The sequence below is a fragment of the Eublepharis macularius genome, chromosome 6 (assembly GCF_028583425.1).
Source record: "Eublepharis macularius isolate TG4126 chromosome 6, MPM_Emac_v1.0, whole genome shotgun sequence".
NCBI lineage: Eukaryota > Metazoa > Chordata > Lepidosauria > Squamata > Eublepharidae > Eublepharis > Eublepharis macularius.
This window is the reverse complement of record NC_072795.1, coordinates 58,495,684-58,519,301: the sequence shown is the minus strand read 5'-3', so window position 1 is coordinate 58,519,301 and position 23,618 is coordinate 58,495,684. Positions and strand designations below refer to the sequence as shown.

The 23,618-nt window shown below is 41.8% G+C and overlaps 1 protein-coding gene across 1 annotated transcript in view; it reads right to left on the bottom strand.

Moving 5' to 3' along the window:
* Positions 1-23,618, bottom strand: part of DGKG (diacylglycerol kinase gamma) — a 174,019-nt gene that overhangs the window by 77,667 nt on the left and 72,734 nt on the right. The window contains exons 7-11 of the mRNA XM_054982781.1: positions 18,473-18,643; positions 12,028-12,077; positions 9,769-9,843; positions 8,573-8,692; positions 175-292 (exon numbers count right to left, since the gene is read on the bottom strand). Of these exons, the coding sequence (XP_054838756.1) occupies positions 175-292; positions 8,573-8,692; positions 9,769-9,843; positions 12,028-12,077; positions 18,473-18,643 (534 nt within the window). The remainder of the gene's footprint in view (positions 1-174; positions 293-8,572; positions 8,693-9,768; positions 9,844-12,027; positions 12,078-18,472; positions 18,644-23,618) is intronic.

Below are 23,618 nucleotides of genomic sequence, written 5' to 3'. Positions count from 1 at the left end.
GAGTACAAGAGTCTTGGCTTTAGCACCACTGCTAGATCCATTTGGATTTGTGAAACAGATTTAGATATGAGTGGCTTTTCATTCATATCACAGCCAAAGCATCTTTAGCCCAACAAAACAAGGGCAAAGGTAAGTCTCAATGGGCTTGGGCACATGGTATATCACAGCACTTACAGGAACAGCACAAGCCTTGCTTCCTGACCCCCAGGAGCATGGTACGACAGAAGTTGCAGTAGGCGGGCTTCTTGAAGTGCTTCAGCCTCCAGGCATGCTGACCATCGTCCTTTACATTCTGGGGGGGGGGGCACACAGTCCATAAAGAGTTAATGGGAGGCACAGAAGGAAACCCAGCACAGCTCAGTCTCCAGAGATAAATTCACATAAACATTACTTTCTCGCAACTTAGTGTCAGTTTAGTGGTACCTTCAAGACCAGCACACATGGATTTCTAATATTGTACAAATGCTAATTTTTGAAAGCAGTTTTTATAGAGCGATAGTTATCTATAGTATACATTACTTTTTTACTTCTCTTATGTCTGTTCAAACAAGTTTTGCTAGGTTTCAAACCTGAAAAATATGCTTGCCCAAAGATCACTGTGAGATAACAAAAATTTGTTATTATGGGCTGGAATGGCTCTTCATGTTACTTTCAAGTTGCTGAAAAAGCTATTGTCTGTAGGAGAATGGGTGGATTGAGAATAAAGTCAATCAATATGACTCAGAGAGTGCAGCCAGAACAAGGATACCCAAGAGTCCCTTATTACAGGAATGTGTGTTATATCACTTCAAGTATTCCTTTCTGCATTGTTCTGGGGCTGGCATCTCCAGTTGCGAAATGAGGGTATGCAAAGAAGTGTCCCACCAGTGAACCACTTTTCTCACCTTTGACTCATAAAAGCTTTTCCTTTGTGTGTGTCAGAAGATATTTGTGAAAATGAATTCCTCAAGTCATGCACTCCTACACGTTGCATCTACAGTTGTAAACTATAATTTTGCTTAGCAACCACATTGTACTCCCCTCCCAAGTGCTGATTTCATACTCCCATCTTCCTGAGTGAGAGACATATAAACATTTCCTGATTTTAGAATGGAGCCCAGTCCTTCAAATCATTTTGTCACAACATCCTCAAATCTCTAAGAATTTTCTGAGCTGGCAATCCTAACAGGAATTAATGTTCTCTTACATTTTCACTGGCTTCCAGTTTGCTTCTGGGTATCATTCAAGGTGCTGGTTTTGACCATTAAAGTCCTAAATGGTGTGAAATCACAGTATTTGAAGGACCTTCTCCTCGATGGTTGTTGGGGGTTTTCCGGGCTGTATTGCCGTGGTCTTGGCATTGTAGTTCCTGACGTTTCGCCAGCAGCTGTGGCTGGCATCTTCAGAGGTGTAGCACCAAAAGACAGAGATCTCTCAGTGTCACAGTGTGGAAAAGATGTAGGTCATTTGTATCTACTCAGGAGGGGTGGGGTTGAGCTGAGTCATCCTGTAAGAGTTTCCCAGGGTGTGGAATGCTAATGGCGGGAGGCTTCACTGAATCCTGAGGAGGTTCTTTTGCATATGGATTGGTGCTTGATGTGCTAATCTTCTCTGCAGGGCTATTGTCGGGTGTGGAGTGTTTTGTTGGCCTGGTGTTTTTCAGAACTGGAGCCCATACTCTGTTCATTCTTAAGGTCTCTTCTTTCCTGTTGAAGTTTTGCTTATGCTTGTGAATTTCAATGGCTTCCCTGTGCAGTCTGACAAAGTAGTTGGAAGTGTTGTCCAGTATTTTGGTGTCCTGGAATAAGATACTGTGCCCTGTTTGAGTTAGGCTATGTTCAGCCACTGCTGATTTTTCAGGCTGTCCAAGTCTGCAGTGTCTTTCATGTTCTTTTATTCTTGTCTGGATGCTACGCTTTGTGGTCCCGATGTAAACTTGTCCACAGCTGCAGGGTATACGGTATACTCCTGCAGAGGTGAGGGGGTCTCTGCTGTCTTTTGCTGATCGTAGCATCTGTTGTATTTTTCGGGTGGGTCTGAATACTGCTTGAAGGTTATGCTTTTCCATAAGCTTTCCCATCTGATCAGTAATTCCTTTGATATATGGCAAAAACACTTTTCCTGTAGGTGACTGTTTTTCCTTGGTTGTTTGATTCATCCTGGGTTTGATTGCTCTTCGGATTTCATTTCTGGAGTAGCCATTTGCCTGAAGTGCGTGGTTTAGATGATTAATTTCCTCATTGAGAAAGCGCGGCTCACATATCCGTCTTGCACGATCCACTAATGTTTTCATTATGCCTCTTTTCTGTCGGGGGTGGTGATTGGAGTTTTTGTGTAAGTACCGATCAGTGTGAGTTGGTTTCCTGTAGACCTTGTGACCTAACTGAAAGGTTAGGTCTACAGGAAACCAACTCACACTGATCGGTACTTACACAAAAACTCCAATCACCACCCCCGACAGAAAAGAGGCATAATGAAAACATTAGTGGATCGTGCAAGACGGATATGTGAGCCGCGCTTTCTCAATGAGGAAATTAATCATCTAAACCACGCACTTCAGGCAAATGGCTACTCCAGAAATGAAATCCGAAGAGCAATCAAACCCAGGATGAATCAAACAACCAAGGAAAAACAGTCACCTACAGGAAAAGTGTTTTTGCCATATATCAAAGGAATTACTGATCAGATGGGAAAGCTTATGGAAAAGCATAACCTTCAAGCAGTATTCAGACCCACCCGAAAAATACAACAGATGCTACGATCAGCAAAAGACAGCAGAGACCCCCTCACCTCTGCAGGAGTATACCGTATACCCTGCAGCTGTGGACAAGTTTACATCGGGACCACAAAGCGTAGCATCCAGACAAGAATAAAAGAACATGAAAGACACTGCAGACTTGGACAGCCTGAAAAATCAGCAGTGGCTGAACATAGCCTAACTCAAACAGGGCACAGTATCTTATTCCAGGACACCAAAATACTGGACAACACTTCCAACTACTTTGTCAGACTGCACAGGGAAGCCATTGAAATTCACAAGCATAAGCAAAACTTCAACAGGAAAGAAGAGACCTTAAGAATGAACAGAGCATGGGCTCCAGTTCTGAAAAACACCAGGCCAACAAAACACTCCACACCCGACAATAGCCCTGCAGAGAAGATTAGCACATCAAGCACCAATCCATATGCAAAAGAACCTCCTCAGGATTCAGTGAAGCCTCCCGCCATTAGCATTCCACACCCTGGGAAACTCTTACAGGATGACTCAGCTCAACCCCACCCCTCCTGAGTAGATACAAATGACCTACATCTTTTCCACACTGTGACACTGAGAGATCTCTGTCTTTTGGTGCTACACCTCTGAAGATGCCAGCCACAGCTGCTGGCGAAACGTCAGGAACTACAATGCCAAGACCACGGCAATACAGCCCGGAAAACCCCCAACAACCATCGTTCTCCGGCCGTGAAAGCCTTCGACAATACATCGACCTTCTCCTCCCTTATCAACAACCCTGTGAGAACCTACCTTGTCTGAGGTAAAACTGGTAGAGACATATGTGACGGCCTTTTTAGCTACTGCCCTCAAGTTACAGAACTCCCTCCTCCAGCCAGTAAGGTTGGCGCCTTCTGTGAAGATGTGTTCCATAAGGGCTTAAAGTGATAGAATGACTATACCATGCCCTCTTTTACTGAGTCCTCTGTGGTTACATGGTGATAAGGTTTTAAAATTTTTTAAAATGTTTTATGTTTTTATGACTGTTGTGAGCTGCCTTGGGTGTCCTAAATAGGGATGAAAGGCAGCATAGTCACTAATTAACCATTATATGGATAGTCTCTTATATTAACAATAGATGTTAGCAATTTTGATGAAAATAGTGTCGGTTCAGTTTTGCCACATTACTATTCCAATGTGCACACATGCACATGCACATACACACACAGTTTCCCAGCAACTGCTGTATAACATTTTTATCATCACTTTGTGTGCTTATTTGATCTGGGAATAAAGGATAATAGGCTACAGTACAAAGAAGCTGTTTACACTTGAATAAGGACAGTGCCTGTGCAGCTGAAGGTCCATTGGAAGAAAGATTTTTCCTGCAGCAGTTTCTGTGTTTCAAGAGGCAAGCTACTTTTAAACTAGAATAGTGGCTTGCTTGTTCAAGAGAGGGAGAAGGTCAGCAACAAACTTACTCATGAGCAAGCTCTCTCTATTTCTCTCTGGATTGTGGCCAGTGAAAAAACTGATGCTGGTTAAAAGGCTGTCTGTGCATGAGTGTGTGTGTGACTGGATTATGGTTGCCAACTGCCAGGTGGAGCCTGGAGATCTCAAGGAGTTAGAACTGGTCTCTAGAGTACAATGAGCAGTTCCTCTTGAGAACATGGCAACTTTGGAGGGTGGACTCTGCTGAGGCCATCGCCCTCCTCAAACTATGCCCTCTCTAGGCTTCACCCCCAACATCTCAGGAATTTTCCAACCCAGAGTTGGCAACCCTAGATGGCATCAAGCAAGAGCGCATGAAAGCTGAAATGTATTTATTTAAAAAACAAAACTTTGAATTTCTCCAAGATCAGATATCTGAAGCCAAATATTTGAATGAGGTGTTATGGCTCATAATAGGAGTGCTAACTGAGAAGAGTAGCTATTAATAAAATTATGTGCTGTTCCTAGCTTGCATTTGCAATAGAGTTTTCTCTTGAACTGCCAGGCTTATGAAACCATATGGCGTCTATACACAAAAGTTCACCTGAGAACAGAACTGAATTTACATTTAAAAATTTCTCACTCTAGCTTTATCCCAGTACTGGCAATGCCTATTTAGTAGCATTCTGCCTTTACATCTATGCATTCCATAGTATGGAATGTTCACATCAAATTCAGCCAAGAAGCTCAGACATGACCTTGTGCCAGTCACTATCTCTCAGCCTAACCAACCTCATTGGATTCTTGGGGGCGGGAGCTCCATGTATGGCACACTGATCTCTATATAAGAAGGGTAGGTATATGGTTAGAGTTTTGGACTAAGTTCTGGGAGACCCATGTTTGAATCTTCCACTCTGCCACAGAAGCTTGCGCTGAGTAACCTTGGGCCAGTTACTTTCTCTCAGCCTAAAGTACTTTACAGGGTGGTTGTGAGGATTATGATTGAGGAGGGGGGAGTGGTGTTGTAAGCTGCTTTGGGGTCCCATGGGGCAAAATAATAAATATATTTTACAATTTATTGACAAATGTCAGAGAAGTAGCCATGTTAGACTGCTGCAACCCTTTAAAGACAATGAATTTATTGTAGCACAGGCTGTCATGAGTTAGAACCCACTTCATCAGATGAATGAAACGGTACAGCCAGTTGGCAGACTGGATGTAACATTTCACGCACCTGATAAAGTGCATGAAAAGCTACAAATGGCAGAAAGGTGGAAAAAAAGAGGCCACAAAACCCAGCACCCCAGGTCACTCAGAGGTATGCTACATTACATTGTAGAGCAGAGGTGAAAACAAGATCCCATCCAGAGCATAAAGAATCCAATCACAGCAGGTATGGATTACTTCCAACTGTTGATGAATTAGCAAAGGAAGATGAATCTGAATACTGTACATAAACTGGTAAGGAGGGACAAGTACTTTCCAAAGAGGGCTAAACTCCTCTTTGATAGTGTCAAATCTGCATTTGAATACTAAGCAGGTTCCATCTGGAGAGTCCCTCTGAAAATGTTCTGTTCAAATAGGACAACATTTAAGACTGTTGTTGAATGTCCGAGGAGGCTGAAATGTTCGCCCACTGGTTTCTGTTTTTAATGTCTGATTTGTGAACACATATTCTCTTGCATTCAGTTTGACCAATGTAAAAGCCAAAGGGGTTCTGTGGCTCCCTAAAAGCATATATCACCTTAGAGGATAGGGTTGCCAGGTCCAGGCTGGGAAATTCCTGGAGATTTGGGGGGGGGGGGGTGGAGCGTGGAAAGGGTGGGCTTTGGGGATGGGAGGGGCCTCAGAATGGTATTAAGCCATAGAGTCTACCCCTCCAAAGCAGCCATTTTCTCCAGGTGATCTGATCTCTTATCACCTGGAGATCAGTTGTAATTCCAGGAGATCTGCAGCCACCACCTGGAGGCTGGCAACCCTATTAGAGGATGAGCACAGGGAGGGGCTGTGGCTCAGTACCAGAGCATCTGCATGGCATGCAGTCGGTTCTAGCTCAAAGGATCCAGAAGACGGGAATGTGTAAAATATCTTCCTGTGCTACCTTCATTCTAGGCAGCTTGTTGCTGCCTGGTTCTTATTCTGCAAGCTCTTCTACAGGCCTTTTGCCAGCCTGTGTCTGATGTGTGCCTATTTCCAAGGTATTTATTGGGTCCACAAGGCCTGACAAAGACCCAGCTGGAAGAATCCTCTGCAAGCCCTACTGAAATAAATGGAAGGTGCTGCATATTGGGCAAATCTGCTCTACTGGCATTTTTCTTCAGTCCCAGGAACACTCCCCTGAAGCAAGAGGTTGTTCTGTTAATGGATTCAGTCCTGCAAAAAAATGCTTATTTCTGTGGGATTGCCTAGGAGATCTCCCCAATGGATTCTCCTCTATATCTGCTTATTTACTGGACAATTTATTTATAGACAAGCAAGCTTTCACATAGAACAGTATGCAGATACTCAGGCCCATTAGTTTTCTCTCACAGACAAATGTTAAAAAAAGGAAGTTTTTCCAGCTTTTGGAGTTATGGCGCCCTCCCACGGTAATTCTTTGTAAAACAGTATTCTTTCCCCCCTCTTGCTTTACTATAATTGACTGTGCTAAGTCTTATATCCATTTCACCTTAATGGGGCCTATGCAAGAAATACTTCCAGAAAAGTATGCCTTATTTATTCTTTTGCCAACTTCTGTGCTTCTTTGTATCAACTATAATTTTCTTTTCTCCTTCAACTATCAACTTTCTCAAGTTGATCATTTTAATTGAAACTAGTAGAATGTCATGTGTTCTGTGTGAACTGGAGGTGGGCATGGTCCAGAAAACAGACCAAAATTTTGCACAGTCTGGCTTGGTTCATAGCTCATGAACATGCAGTTCATGGGACTCACCTTTTTCATGAATTTTTGTCTGTTTGGGCTGATCTGTCGGTCCATGGTCCATGAGTCCAGCCATTCTGGTGCCGATCTATCAATTCCCTATGCAATGGAGGGAACATCCACAGACTTTTTGCAGCCCTTAAAAACTTGATAGGCAGCTCTGCTTGCAGAGCAGAAAGCTCCCATTTGGAAATGGAGGGGTGGGCGTTCTGCAGCCAATCTTAGCCCTCAAAACCTTGATAGGCAGCTCTGCCTGCTAACCAGAGAGCTCCCATTCTGCTCTATGGAGCAAGGAGCAAGAATTAATTTCCTAGGCAACGGAGGGGTGGATGTTCTGCAGCCAATCTTGGCCCTCAAAACCTTGACAGGCAGCTCTGCCTGCCAACTAGAAAGCTCCCATGCTTCTCTATGCAAGCAAAGGGCAAGAATTAATTCCCTAGGCAACGGTCTGTGTGGTGAGTGAGGGGGCTCTTCCCCCACCCTTTTCTGTTTGATTTTGCCTCATTGCAACTTTTTGGTGCTGCTAGCCAATGCAAGTCAATTGGCATTTGTGACTCCAGTATCTACTGGAAGTTTCCTGGGGTCTGTAACTCAGACATCCGAAATGCAATCTTGACCAAACTTGGAGGGTGGCTGGAGAAGAGGCTGCTGCTGATTCTCTGTGAGTTTGGGCTCTCTGGGTGTGAAGAGGGTGGAGACAGGGCTGCCGGAAGTGATGGACCATGGACCGACAAACTAGTCCGTGAATTGGGCTGGTCCATGAAAAGTTTGTGGTCTGTGAAAATCGATGGACCTCGGGCCGGCGGTCTGTGGGGTTTTCCCAGTCCATGCCCACCTCTAGTGTGAATAATGATATTTACAACCAAGCTGGCAGAAGGAGAACAGTGGTGGTGTGGAAGTATCTTGGTACATGTGAATGATGGTGGAAGAATTAATAAAATTACAGTCTGTGTTATTCAATAATTCAGTTATACATCATTCAAAAATAGCTCCTGCCCTGATCCATCCTGTTTAAATTTGTCATAAAAATCTTTTGTCCAAGCTTTGTCCAAATATTGGGCATGCCATTCTGTAACAGTTTGGGATATTAGCTGGCCCTGATTCCAAGCTTTAATTTTAAATAAAAGTATCGAGTTTGTGCAGATAGAGAGATATAAGGCAAAACACACACCCAATATTTTACTCAATCATTTAGTGAGTCGGGGTCTGTTCCCACTTTCCATCATTCCAGGCTATGAAGGAAGTTACTACTATTATTGACATGTTTGCTCTCTCTCTCTGCAAGCATTGTTGGTTGAGAAGTAAGTTGTTGAGCTAACGGTCAAGTAAAAATGCTTCCTTTGATTCTTCTCCAACTTTGTGTGGTCAGTTTTTCAGAAGAGATGCATAATGACTGGTGGACAATATATTAATGGATGCAGTTGATTTGCAAACAGTGCATATTGTGTGCAAATTCAGCTGCATGGATTTAGAGAACTTGTATATGGCAACCCTAATCCTATGTGAAGCCAGACTAAATTGCTAATCACCGTTTCCATGCCCAGCAGAACCAGCAAAGGGATGGTGGTCATGCCACCTCGAATCCATTCTTCTAGTGTCACAGTTCCATCATGATCATAGTCTATTTCTTCCATCATCTCCTTCAGGATCTGCAAAAGAAAATCTCCTTAGAATATCATATCTTCTGTCACATCCTTTCCCTGAACTGCAGATATTCCATTGGTTGGTTACAGAATGTGTTGGACTGGAGAATGAAGAAACAAAATCTAGCATTAATTAAAAGAGATAGTCTATACACAGCACTAATCCTGAGCTACATGTCTCTCAGGCTTGCTTTGTTTATTCCTTTCTTTCCCACACTATGAAATCATGACTGATAAAGAATGCACTAAGAAAAACAGAATATCCATTCCTTTCCACTTAGTCTTCTTTGTTCCTGTCTCAGACATCCAGGGTTTTTTTGTGACATGACCATCAGAGCTGAAATATGCCCAGAGAATGAAGCCACTGGAGAATTCCTGTCGGTATTTAAAATTCCTACATATATAGATAAGCTAATCCGAATTCATCTTGTTAGTTCTCAGCCAACAATCTACTCTGAGTAGGGAAAGGATGTGACAGAGGATACAGCTTTCTAATGGTGCAGGAGAAGACACTGGGCAATAACATCCCTTGAAACCCAAAATTTCCAGCCTGATGAGAGTTCCCATATAAAAGGGACACAGCTGTAGCTCTACCATATATAGAAACTGGGACAGAAGTACTGGATCTAGCAACGAAGGAAAAAAAATACTAAATGGAATGTAGGAATGAACATGACAGCATTTGGGCTGGATTTTTACACCTCAGTGAAACTTGGATATAGAACTTATTTGTATCTGCCTGGATGTTTCACTCCCCCATCCTTTTCTTTTGATTTTTTTTCTTTCATTTTTCCTTCTCCCACCTTTTCTCCCGTCTGTTCAGGGCTAGTGAAGAGGGAGGGTTTATAGGAGGGAGTGGTTGACTGATAGTAAGTCTTCTCTATCATACATTTAAAAATCAACAATAAACTTTAAACAATAAAAAAGATTAAAGAAGGAATACTGTTGGAATACCCATCATGGGACTGCAGTAATAATTTCCACAATCTCAAAAGAGTCTATATAGCAGGTCCTTGAGATCAGGGCATAGCAAGATTACCCTTTGTGCTTTAACTCTTACAGTGCTCAACAGTGAAACTTACTGGCCTTAGTTCTGTGGAGTCCCATTCCAGATATTCTGCTACATGAACCATCTGATTGATAATATGATCCAACTCCTGAGCTCAGAAATAAAACAGAAAGGGATGGAACGAAAAAAAATGTAACTGATTATATTTTTGCAGTAATATAAGTAATAAGAATGTTGATGTCAGCAAACCTATCAGTAGATGAAGAAAAAACTTTTTTTTTAAACGAAGGCCAGTGAACGCCTTTTTCTGTTAGCCGCATATTTGAGGCAGCAGTAGGACATTTGCAGGGTAATATTAGGCAGAGTTACTTCAGTCTAAGGCTGAATCCACACGTCTCAAGTTTTCCACTTTTCCCCCACCTATTATTTGCTTCTCAGAGGGCTGTTCACATACTCTTACCTCAATCCCGCCATTCTCTCGCGTCTTTCACATTGTGCCTCAGACGAATTTGTCACGTGTTCAAACGCTTCTCTTGCGCGGTTCTCACCGTGGATGTGGACAAATAGAAGTGTTTCACGAGGAGACCGCCCCCTTCAAACCACCCCACTTCCTTGTTTGCAGCCTTTCCGGAACACCATCCCTCTTTGCCATGCAATTATCAAGCTTTTCCACTCTCTCCGCAGCATGCCTGCCTGCCCACCCTTTCCCAGCATTGTTGCACAATCCCGGCCATAAATCTTAATCGGGGTGCTCCAAAATCCCTGCGGAGACATCAAGGGGTGGCATCATTTCCATTTCCGTGTCATTTTTAGGATGCCGGACAGTCAGAAATATCAGTGGCTGTTAAAATTAATTTTTTTTAACTGCTGAAATTACCGTTATAGCGGAAATCTGTCATTCTAACATTAAATTCAAGCGTCAAATAATTAGTCTGCCCGTTTGGAGAGTTTGGATCACCCCCACCTTAAATATCAGTTCAAATTAGCCTGCCAGAATAATGGTCCAATGGATTTCAAAGAAGAAGGCATAGAATAACATTAACCAATCACAGGCATCATAGGGGTGTGGCCTCACCATAGCAATTTAGCAAAAAACCGCTATAGCGGAAATCTGATGAAAAAAAGAAAAAAAAATGAACGTGATGTCATCGGTGACATTGGATCTAAACCTGCCCCGTATTGCGCGATTCTACCAGGGATGTGGACGAAGTATCACGCAAGGCAGTGGCAGTAAGAGAAGGGATGTGAACATAGACTGGGACATTGCGGGATAGAATCCAGCGCGATTAATGCACATGAAAAGTGGAAGGTAGGGAAGTGTGGATTCGGCCTAAGTCCATTGATTTCAATGGGCTTAAGACTGGAGTTACACTGTTTAGGATTGCACTGTTTGTTTATTGTTCTTGGAGATTGTGAGGATAAACCATTTTAAATACTAGAGGAATGTTTATTTATTGTATTTTTTTTTACTCCACCACCTACAAACTGGTTTACTCTAATTTAAAACCAATATAAGTTTAGTTGATACCAAGATGAAGTAAAATGCAGTTTTTTGAAGGGTTTATGCCAAAGATAAGAAAAACAGTCTGACTTCTGGGAATTTCTGGTAAGACTTCTGGGATCCTGAGCAAAATGTATTTGTAAGGAAGCTGATGGGAAATTGAGCGTAAGCAGTAAGGAAGTCCTTGACATTCTCAAAAGTTACCTGCAAGATACTTTAACATAAATGTCTTTCATAGCCTTGGTGTCAATATGGAAACTTCTGTAAAGTGCTGAGAGCCTTCCCATGGGTTATGATCAATCAATATGGAAAGTTTAGCATTTTATTAATGTTGCACCTAGAGTTTAAAAGGTATTTGGCAACTGGATTCTTTTCCAATAAGAATATCATGATGAGAGGTCTATTTGTTTCTGGGTATGGCAGGTTCCCTGATTCAGAAACTTCATTATGGGACCTTATCTCAAGATGGGTGTGTTGTGATTCTACACTAAGGAAGTTTCAGGTAGGAAGCAGTGTTTGTCTGTAATAGATGAGCAAAGTTTGATTCCAGTAGCACAAAAAGGGGGAGATCTGTGATTAACCCTGAAGTAATTTTGCTTGTCTTTGAGGAGTGGACATTTCTTAGGGTCTTCATCCTCAGAACTCTTAGGCTCAACTCTGTTTCAAGGTCTGAATCTCAGGAGATGTAGCAGATTCTGGCCATGACTTCATCAGTGTCCATGTGGTTCTCTGCACAGGACAGGACAGCATCTCCAACAAAAGAATTTCCAGGCATTAGAGAGAGAGTTGAATCCTCCCTTGCCTGAGAAAGGCAATGCAGGTATGTCTTACCGAGCTGTCCAGGAGGCCGTTGCCATCTGTGTCATAGAGACGAAACATAACTGCAAAAGAATACAAATGCAGACTGATAAAAAGGCACAGGCATTATGAACACAGGCATTATGAACACATTCACTTGCTTCTATGCTTTTATAACTGTATTAGGGTCAACAAACCCTAATGACACTACAGTCTCCAATTAACACTACATATTGGAAATACTATATTTAAATAAATATCCTTAAAACACACACACACACAAATATCCTAACTCTTGTCCACAGGTTAAGCAGCAGTAGAATGCCTTTCTTATCTGCAAACTGGAGCAGAATACCCGTCTAACACCAAAAATGATGATTATACAACAACATTCAATTTATATATCACTCTTCAGGACAACTTAATGCTCACTCAAAGCGGTTTACAAAATATTATCCTCCTCACATCAATCATTCGGTGAGGTCGGTGGGCCTCAGAGAGCTCCAAAAAACTGATTGACCCAAGGTCACCTAGCTGGTTTCAAGCAGAGGAGTGGGGAATCAAGCCCAGTTCTCCAGATTAGAGTCCTACTGCTCTAAACCACTACACCAAACTGGCTCTCACACCAAACTGGCTTACAGCTAAGACTGGCCTTTGCATTTGGTTACTCACCTTTATGAGCAAAGGAGGCAGGAATATGACAGTGAGTACTATGGCTGTATTTTAGGCACCTGATCGATCAGAACTTAAGAGAATTCTCCTTGTGCTGTTGCACTGGTACAGTGCACTTGAATATTCTATGGAGGTACCTAAGCCGCACCATTACAATTTGTTTTCACTAAAGAGAAGAAAGGCATGGGAAGGATGTTTGCTTCTTATGCCAGTAATTGCATCTACATCAAATTACAGAGTCATTAGCAAGAGGAAAAATCCTCCAGGCTGCATTTCAGCCATCATCAGTAAATGAAAGGGAGGAAAGCAGGAAGCCTGCGTGGCCTGGATAGAGCCTTGTTGAACGGAGCCGATGCAGCAGGAGAGGAAATTTTTATTTGAGGGATTCCCAATAGAGGAATAAGAAGAGGAGAAATGAAGCAAGCTGTGGGTTTATAGAAGGGTTACAATGTTATTTTCAGTTAAGAAAGCTGACTCTACAAAAGTAAGTTAGATAAAGGGTAAACTGGTGAGATCTGAGGTGATGATCCTATATTTATTTGGTTTTTTTTTAAAACTAATTAGCAGTTTTGTAGTTGCTTTGCAGATTGTGGAAGCATTACTAGCCTCCATGGAGGGGGTGGGGGGAATCTGTTTTCTTTCATGAATCTAATTGTTCCATGAATTTGGAGGAGGCAATTTACATCAAGAACATTGCAGTGGAGGAACTGGTTAAATACTTCCTCCCTCTGCACCACTTTTTTTGATAAGCAGCTCTACTCATCAGTACATATTCCCCTCCCTCTCTATATCTGTTGAGGGACTGCACTGCGGGAATATAGGTGCATGTGCTACAAATATAAAAGCCATCACTCTCTCTTGCAAGGCAGGTATCAGCAGGCATTGTGTTCCCCTCTTGAGCATTTTTGTTGGGATCTGTACCTCTAGAGTTCCATCACAGAACTCCAGCATCATCTAAATGGGAGGGCTGTATTGTAGGGATGGGGTCTCAGATGCTTTGCTAATAAGTTAGGGACTGTAAACTTCTCCACTATGTCGCCTTATATATCATCTGTTGTTTTAAATATGTATTCCTATGTACTACCTGTGCCTCATGTTGACTAATGTCAGTCCTAGAATTGATTATGTTCTGTTCAGTATTTCTTGAACTCTGTATTGGATCCTTGCTAATACTATGTCTTTTTAAACTTGTATCTATTTACCCTATGATATTGTTTATGGAAATGTCCTTGATACTGTATGGAAATGTCCTTGATACTGATTGTACTAATCTCATACTGTATAATCTGCCTTGAGTCTCAGTGAGAAAGGTGGAGTATAAATGACATAAACAAACAAACAAGCAAATATAATTTCGGCCTTATTTACAGCCTTCAAGGGAAATGGGGCATCTTTCTATCAGCTCTTCTCCTGTAACTGAAGTAGCACATTGAAAGATCAAGGAAGTTCTTCATTGCTTCTCCTGGCATATTGACCTTGTGAGATGATGAGAACAAACTAATTCTATGTATAGCAATGCACCAAGCGTGAGGCACAATAAATTGTTTCAGACAAAAAGAAGCCAAAGAACTCCAAAGACTGCATGCACTTAAACCTACTCTTAAATTAGCCAAGAGAACCTGCTTTACCTATTTGGTATGTCATTTGTCCTTGGAACACAATTATCAGTAGACTCAACAGAATGCCAGCCAGGTTAACAGAAAATAATTAACAAATACCAAAACCAGCAGATTAACCCCATTGACTATATTATTATGGAACAGTTCAGTGATCACAACATTTATTTGGACTCCATCATAATGAGAATGTAATCCTCGCAGTGTTAGATAGCCAGCAGTAATTTTCTCTTATTCCTAGCACTGTATTTTTCTGTTTGTTCTTTTTTTTTTAATTTTTTTTTTTAAATTTCTAACATAAAACCTACAAAAAACTACAGAAATATAAAGGGAAAAAGGGGACTGGGGAAAAGGAAAGAGCAACATATAAACAGAAAACACACACTACATCTACATGTCTTGTATTCCCTTCAAGCTGCAATTTTTCTTTAAAGTTAACTTTCTAACATGCTATCAGATTGGTAGATCTTATACAATACAGACTATATTCAGGATCAGGTCTTCTCCCCCCCCCCCGCGTCTTGGTCTCAGTTCTCTCTGCGCAGCTACAATAGCTGCGCTCGTTCCCTCCTCCCCCCCACTCTCCCTTTCAGACTTTGGACTTTCTTCTTGCTGAAACTCCTGATGGTTAGACAAAAAGTCTCTCAGCTGTACTTCCGATATTATCTTGTAGGTTTGATCCTTGTATCTGAACCAGATGCCTTCCGGAAACAACCATTTGTATTTTACATCACATTTCCTCAGGAAAGCCGCAAGTCTTTTATACTTAAATCTTCTTTTACGAGCCAAAAATGGAACATCCTTCAATATCTTAACCTTATTGCCCAGATAGTCCAAGTCCACATTATACGAATTATATAAGATGGTGTCCTGAGTCTTCTTAGATGAAAAGTCAATAATAATCTCGCGAGGCAGCTGACGCTTCATTGCATATTTTGAAGATGTCCGATGGACTTCCAAAATATCGCTTTTTAACTCTTCTTTAGTTGCCTTTGCGAATGACGCAAAAAGTTCCGACACTAAATCTTTTAGATTTTCACTTTGCTCCTCTTTTATGTTCTGGAGACGCAGTACCGTTTGGGCGCGGTCCACTTGTAATCCTATTATTTGATTCTCCAAGAGCTTCACTTCTTTACTTGTTGCTTTCATGAGTACTACGTTTTTGCGTGCAGACTGCTCTGCCCCAGACGCTGTTTCTTTAATGGTTTTCACTTCGCTTTCCACTGAATCAACCTTTTGCCCCATTTCATTTAGCTTCGCTACAAAGGGCTGCATAGCTTCAAAGACCGCTCGTCTGACCATCTCTTCCAGGGTTTCCCCCTTCCCCTGTAACATCGCCATCACCAATTTACTCATCGCAGGGCTCTGCTTTTTCGTCGCCATCTTAGGGGGGGGGCGCCAGCTAAGTTCCGAAACTCCATGAAGGGGAAGAAATCCGCACCTTCTTAGCTTCAACTCCCACCAATCCTTCGCATACGCTTAGAAATCAGAAGGGATTCGCTTACTTACAGGTTTTCACCTTAAATCTGCTTATTGCCGTTCTCCATGGCCTGGAAGCACGCGAAGTGCTGTGCAAGTCTGCCGGCCTCCGTTGGAGCAAACGGGCAATTTACCCCTTGCATTGCTTTCAGGGGGTTCTTCCCACTGCACTCCGGACCCTGCCTCCCTCACTGGGAGTCCTGGGGGTTAACCCTCGCAGGTCAACCGCCCGGTCAGGCTGCTCGGACGTTTCCTCCCGGACCTGCGGAGAGGAGCGTCCGACATGGCCGGGAAAACGAAACCGAATCTATTTTTCTGTTTGTTCTTGATTCAGTACAATAATTCTGTACTGAATTTATCGTCTGGTCTCAGCTCCATGTAGTATCAGTTTACACATACTTACTGTTCCAGGTACTGCTCTATTAGTTCGTCCTCCTACAAGAAATAAGCCACCTGTATGCTTCACTTGTAATCCTTTATGCAGATTTCATCTGGAATTCTTTGATTTCATCCTTATTCAGATATGGGGTCTTTTAAAGATGGTTAAAAAGCACATGAGAACATGCCAAGAGCACCAGAGGGCAGTGTTGTGCAGTTGTTCTCTAATATTAATCTAAAACTTAGTCATAAATTATTTACAAAGGTTTGGTCTCTGTGCATTGTAGAAATTAATAAAGAAGCAGCAGGAGTAGCAAGCATTTCTTCTTTTTATAGCACAATTTCTAGGCATTCAACTTATTCATTCTCTTTTTTTTACAGATCATGATAAGTAGTTCAGCTCATAGAGCAAACCAGACTTTATGTGCAGTTTCAAAATTGTTTCTGTAATGTGCAGTTTCAAAATTGTTTCTGTAATGAGAGATGAGCAACTTGGCCTCAGAAAATGTCTAGCTGTACATACTGTCAGTACTCCTTATACTGCAAAGAGCTGCATAATTACAAAACAGCACTTCAGGTTTGTCCTTGCACGATAAGCCTAGGAAAGATATTGTGAGTAACCCATCTTGGCAAAACATTTCAGCCCAAATGTATTCACAGGCTGTCTCCCAAAAGTCATAGAATCAATCAAAATGTGATGTCAGAAGAATTGGCCTCTAGAGAGAACATAGAGTTGGATCCAGCACAAAATTTCTGCTTGTGCTAGGGCTCTCACGCTTGTAGAAATACAAGAAAAAGACCACAATAGCTACTTGCCGTAAGTCACACTTATTGTATCCCCACTTGGATTTCCATTTGAGCAAGATTTTGTGCAACCAATTTCTGGGCACTGTAATATAGAGACTGGAAAGCACAAGATGTTGCACAAGATCTAGCACAATCAGAATTGTGTGTTTATGTTTCTGCTTGTGCATCACTGCATCCAAGCCATAATGTGTAAAATTATTTGCTACTAGCAAATGAGCTTGGCACAGATAGCAAGGTATGAGAAAGCAGGGTGGGTGGAGGGAAGGGAGAGACAGCTACAGCAATCTCTGTGATGGTGTGAATCAGCCCTAAGATGTGTTTGCCAAATGATGCCCCTAAGTACTCACCTCCCTTCATCTTTTCTGGAACTGGGATAATAAAAAATGAAATAACAAGAGCTGCAAGTGCCCGCTGACTTTAATTTCAAGTTAAAAACCAAGGTTTAAAATTCAAAATCAAAGATGTCCTGAGCCAAGAGGAAAGGTTGGGTATAGATATTTTAATAAATAAATAAACTTTGAAACTTCGCTTAATTTTGAATGTGTATGAAATTTCAGTTCTTAAAAAAACTTATTTAACTGGCTAGTTTTAAGATCAAAATGTTAAAAAGGCAATATAATGTATTCAGTGTAGCTCTGATGGTTTGGAAAGAAGAAAGGCCATTTTGTAAGTGCTGTTAACTGAAGGATAACTGAAAATTGATAATGCTAATCTGATGTCACTTAAGAGTCAACAGCTGACTGTCTTCAGTGATTGCTCAGTAACTGGATTTCAGGGATAGTGGCTAATGGTTGACTAACACCGGGAGGACCAATGTTGCTTGCTACAACTAAAATATTTTAAGCCAATAATAGAAATATGTGTGAGGGAGTCGTTATGTTTCTTGAGGTACTAAAAGCGGAAGCTGTGAATTTCCCTGTTAATTCTCAGGCTCAATTTGCTCTCCAAGATATAAAGAATGCAATAGTCCAGCAGTTTTAGAATTTGTTCCATAAGAACAAATCGTTTACCCTTTCCAAGTCTGTCTGACGCGCGCGCGCGCGCGCGCACGCACGCACACACACACTATTATTATTATCTATCTGGTCGCAATGGGAACTGGCAGATTCAAAGAGAAAAGTCTACAGCCTGAGGTCTGTTTTAGGCCTCTGAAGGAGAGACACAAGAAAAGCAAAAAGGACATAAAAGGAAGAGTTGGGGACCAGGAGGAAAAACTCCAGCCAGCAAATACTCAGGGATATCACATAGAATAATGTCATATAGCTGGCATGTTTGCCTACAGTGCTGTCTGGATGCTTACTGTGACAGTGGTTCATTCACAGGATGTTCACCTACTTCATTCACCTTGTCACCTGATTCATTCACTAAATTGGCTCTTGCCCCCACTTGCCAATTTATGGTCATTTCCTGTCTCCCTTGAATGCTCCTGACATCAACCCATACTGCCACCTGTGATCACAGCATCTACATGCTTGCATCTGATGCTCTAGACACATACATTCTTCTTGATTCCCCCAATCACTTACACTCCAGCTTATCCTCAGCCCGTCCCCTTTCCAGCAGTGACAGGTAGCAGACAATGTCCTTCAGGTAGACTACCTGAGCCAGTGGGGGTGGTGAGTGTGGACTGGCAGTTTTCAGGGAGTTGTTGCTCTTTCGGAGGCTGAAGGGTAATTTCTTCTCCAAGCTTCTGGAGCCTATAGTGGGAGACAGATGTTCACATAAGTTTTAGAAGTACAAAACAGATATTGGACCGTGCAATTAGGTGGAGATCATTTTAAATTACTCATCCTTATTTGGATTGATTCTGCCAGGGGCACAATGACCTCAGGAGAGTTCACACAGACTTTCCCCCTTGGCCCAGTCCTTTATGTCTGCTTTATTTCTAGCAATGTAAACTAACCTGGAGTGCATCAGCTAAAACATCCTAATTAGAGATGGGCATGAACAGGAAAAAAACCCAAACATGATGTTTGTTGTTCATTGCCATACACGAACAATGACTCACGAACAACCATGAACATGGCCCTGTTCACGGATATTTCCGTGGTTGGCTGTTCGTGGGGGCCAGCAGGCTCTCCTCTAGCCATCATTCAAGTCAAGATCCCTTCTGTACCACTTCCAGAAACTTGACCTGAGCAGGTACCAGGAAAGGTGCCAATAATAAATAATAGTTTGGCCCCAGAGCCTGGCAGCAGCCCTGGAACTTGAAGGGGTAGATCCCTACCGCACCACTCCCAGAAACCTTACCTGAGTAGGCAGCAGGAAAGGTACCAATAATAAATAATAGCTTGGCCCAGAGCCTGGCAGCAGCCCTGGAACTGCTATCCCTATCCCACCACACACAAAGAAAATTCAAGCTCCAATGCACTCTCTCTATCAAAATGCCAACAGCAGCTGTCTCTCCCTTTCCAAAGCCAGAGCTGAGAGCCCCCCTTCCCCCTGGTCTTTGTTCCCTTATAACAAATTTGGAGCTGCACACTTGAAAGGAAGACCTGCCTATCAAGCTAAATTGGCTTGGATTGGGGTTTCCAGGGCAACAGCAGGAGTTGAGACAGAGTTCAGACAATCCCTGCCTAAATTGCCAAGGGAACTGATTGCAGGTGCCAGACTGTCTAGCTTGACAAACAGCAACAAACAGCAATGAACAAGTCTTGCAATGACCACCTGTTGATTTAGAATGGGGCCTCACAAACAGCTTGTTCTCAAACAGCAGATTGGGCTGTTCGTGGCTTTTTGTGGTTTGTATTGCTGTTCATGCCCATCTCTAATCCTAATCCCTGCAAGATGGACAAAACCAACCTCCTACCTGAATTTTTTTTCATCTGGTTCCTTATTTCTAGGAAAGCTGCAGATAAAATTGTCCCAATTGAATGTTGTGAAGCTATCTACACCAGTGCTCTGGAGGCTTTGGAATGACTAAGGGGGTATTCTTCTGGCCATGGGGGCAGTGAAAATGCTGGAGGCGCTGTCTTATCCTTAGCTGGTTGTTGTGGATTTTCCGGGCTGTATAGCCGTGGTCTTGGCATTATAGTTCCTGACATTTCGCCAGCAGCTGTGGCTGGCATCTTCAGAGGTGTAGCACCAAAAGACAGAGATCTCTCAGTGTCACAGTGTCACAGATCTCTCACTGTGACACTGAGAGATCTCTGTCTTTTGGTGCTACACCTCTGAAGATGCCAGCCACAGCTGCTGGAGAAACGTCAGGAACTACAATGCCAAGACCATGGCTATACAGCCTGGAAAATCCACAACCACCATCGTTCTCCAACCGTGAAAGCCTTCGACAATATATCAATTTATCCTTAGCTGTTTAGAAGATGATCTAAAGATAATAAGGTAAATACTGAGGAGAAAAAACTAGTTAACTGTTCAGCGAATCAAGGCTTGTTGATTTTAAATGGCCTTTAGGAACTAGATCCCCATGGTGATTTTACATGTGCGAGGCATAAGGGTGCCAGTGTAATTGATTATATCCTGGTCTCCGTAGATTTTCTCCCACAGATATGTGAGTTCATGGTGGATGACTTTCAAGGAGGGGACCATCTCCTTTTGAAACTGAGTATTTCTATCCCCATTGCTGGAGTTACATTAATAACAACACCATCCGATCCTGAACAGAGATTGAGAGCTCTGATATCAATGAGATGGACATTGGACTCAGCCTCCATGGCAATTAACATCATGAATTCTGAGAGTTATAGTTCCATTCTTGAGTAGCATTTTAAGCAGAAAGATATATGTGGTCTGCTCGATCAACTAATATTTTAGATCTCTTTAAACCAGTCCGTGTTAGACCTTTTTTGCTTTATAGGCATGATTGTAAAAACAAATGGTTTGACAGAGAATGTAGAGATGGTAGATATATGAGGTCTAAATTACATTTGTTTAGAAATACCAAGCTCCAGAAACATCATCTAGATTTTATTTCTCCAAAAAAGATATTTAGGACAATGGTCAGACTTAAAAAGCAGGCAGCCCAGCAAAAAGAATGGGAGATGCTAATTGAGACCATCAATAGAAATGATTCACAAATTTTCTGGAGAATAGTCAATAGGGGCTTATCTGTTGTCTCTAGACCATCTGAATGTATTACCTGTGCATTGGAAAAAGTATTGTACTTCTATCTTTAGAGAGACACTTAGTTCTGCCCCTCAGACTACTCAAATTGAACCCCTTTAACTGACTTTTGGCCCCCAGTTTCTCTGGAGTCTGTGAACCAACTGATCAGGCGACTGCGCTCTGGTAAAGCACCTGGACTAGATCTGATTCCAATTGATTTGCTGAAATCAAATTTTGTTTGGTGGAGCAATATTCTAGCCCCTTTATTCACACAAGTTAACAAAACAGGAATCCTGCCGGCCTCATGGAGGCACACTATAATTGTGCCAATATATAAAAAAGATCCAAGAAGTGATCCCGCTAATTACCAGCCAATTAGCCTTCTCTCATCTTTGGGTAAAATATATGCGGCCTATCTCCAGCCTGAGCTACTGACCTGGTTGGAAGCTGAATCTATTCTTCATCCTGAGTAAGCAGGTTTCAGGAAAGGTGCTTCTCCCTTGGACCGCTGCCTTGTCCTTTACCATCTAGCTGAGAAATATTCATCAAAGGCAGGTGACTGTCTTTATGTCACATTTATGGATCTCAGAGCTGCCTTTGATTCTATCTCTAGATCCCATCTGTGGACCAATCTAATTAATTCCATGATAGACAGCTCCCATGGCTTATCTCTAAATTATATGAAGAGTCTTCCATGCAAGTACGCTGTGGTCCAGAGGGTTAGCTTACTAACCACATCCATCGTGCGAAAGGAGTAAAACAAGGCTGTATATTGGCCCCCATGCTTTTAAATCTTTATGTAAATGACATGGTGCCTTTTATTAAAAATATGCCCACCGTGCACCTTTATTAACTGGCTGGGAATTACCCATACTACTATATGCAGATGATGCAGTCTTACTATTGAGATCTGTAGGCCTCTGGGTTTTCAGTAAACTATAACAAAAGTTATGATCTATACCACAAAATTAAGCCATACCCAGAAAGCTTGGAAAATTAAAGGTAGTGAAATTGAACTAACAACCAAATTCAAATATTTGGGAGTAACCTTTATCTGAAACCTGTCTTGGAAACCACATCTTAAACTAGCTAGGCATATAGCCAGACCAAATTCAAATGCTCTCATTAGGTTTTATTTTTCAAATGGGGGCCAATATATCCTGATGGCTATTAGAGCATTTAACGCAAAAATAATCCCACAGTTTTTATATGGGGCAGTTATCTGGATAAGTGAAGCTTTTGAATTTCTGGATAACATACTGACCCAATTTATACAACGGATACTGGGAGCCCCAAAATGTGTGGCAGGAACTGCACTTAGATTGGAACTAGTGCAATGCTCCATTGAATTGAGAGCTTAGTTGTCTGCTTTTAAATTAAGGCTAAAGGTTCTTTATTCTACTCCATCATCTGGGGGTCTCCTTCATTTATTGAAGTAGGAAAACTATAGAAGCACTTGGCTAAGGCTGATAGATGAGAAGCTAGATCTGCTTGATCTCCCTTTCCTAACGCTTACCAGAGGTACTCAACAAGAGGCTTGGAGATTAAGTTGAAGGCTTATAATGTAGATAGGGACAGCACAGCTGCTCCAGCTAAACGTGTCTGTTCACCTCCCTCTCTAGAAATTTCTCCTTCGCTAACCCCCCCTTCATACTTAAGCCATCTTATGATCCCCACTTACAGGTTTGCGTTCAGTCTTGCAAGCTAAATGCTTTTCCATCAGCAGAACTAATGGGACGATTTACCCAAGTTTCTTATTCAGATAGACTCTGTCCATGTGCGTCTGGTATGATAGAGACCTTAACCCACTTATTATTGTTTTGCCTCCAATGGACTGCTCTTAGGTTCCACTGGATATTTCCTATTTTATTAAAATACCATTGTCCACTGGAGTCAAGGACAATTTCTCAATTATTGGCAGATACTATTCCGGAAATAACAGTCTCAGTGGTGAAATTTCTGACAATAATAATTTCACTGAAACGCAAATAGGGTTCAAGTAAGTTTTAGGAGAGACTCAGACTCAGGAGAGACTGTCATCTGCATTTAGATATAGTCAAGTTTTATTTTTCTTATATTTAAATGCTGAATTTTAATTATATGGTCCATTTTATCTATTTTATAAAATATCCTATTTATTCTATTTTATAGATCCTATACTTTTAAGCTATTGTTATTTAGTAATTGCATATTTGTACTTGATTTTAATTATATTAAATTATGCTTAAGGCCTCTGGCCACATAAGCAAAATAAATGATGATGACTAAGAGGGTATATGTATTCCCCCTCCCATACACACCTTTAACCTCTCCAGAAAGAATGTCAAGCATATTTCTTCCCAAAATTACTTGTGGGGTTCAATATGTTGGTGTGTTACTCAGTTTGTGATTTATTACTACTATATAGTGGTTTTCTGGCATTTTATGGCTTGTTGTGTTATATGCATTAGTTGGTAATGGTGTAGATTATGAACCATTTCAAGGGCACGGTGCATGGGGCAGAAATGTTTAGATGTTCATAAAAAATAAACACACTGCAATTAGGCTAGGAAGTAGGATTGCTAACAAGCCTGAACAAAAATGTTCTGTCCCTTTAATAGAGCCTTAACA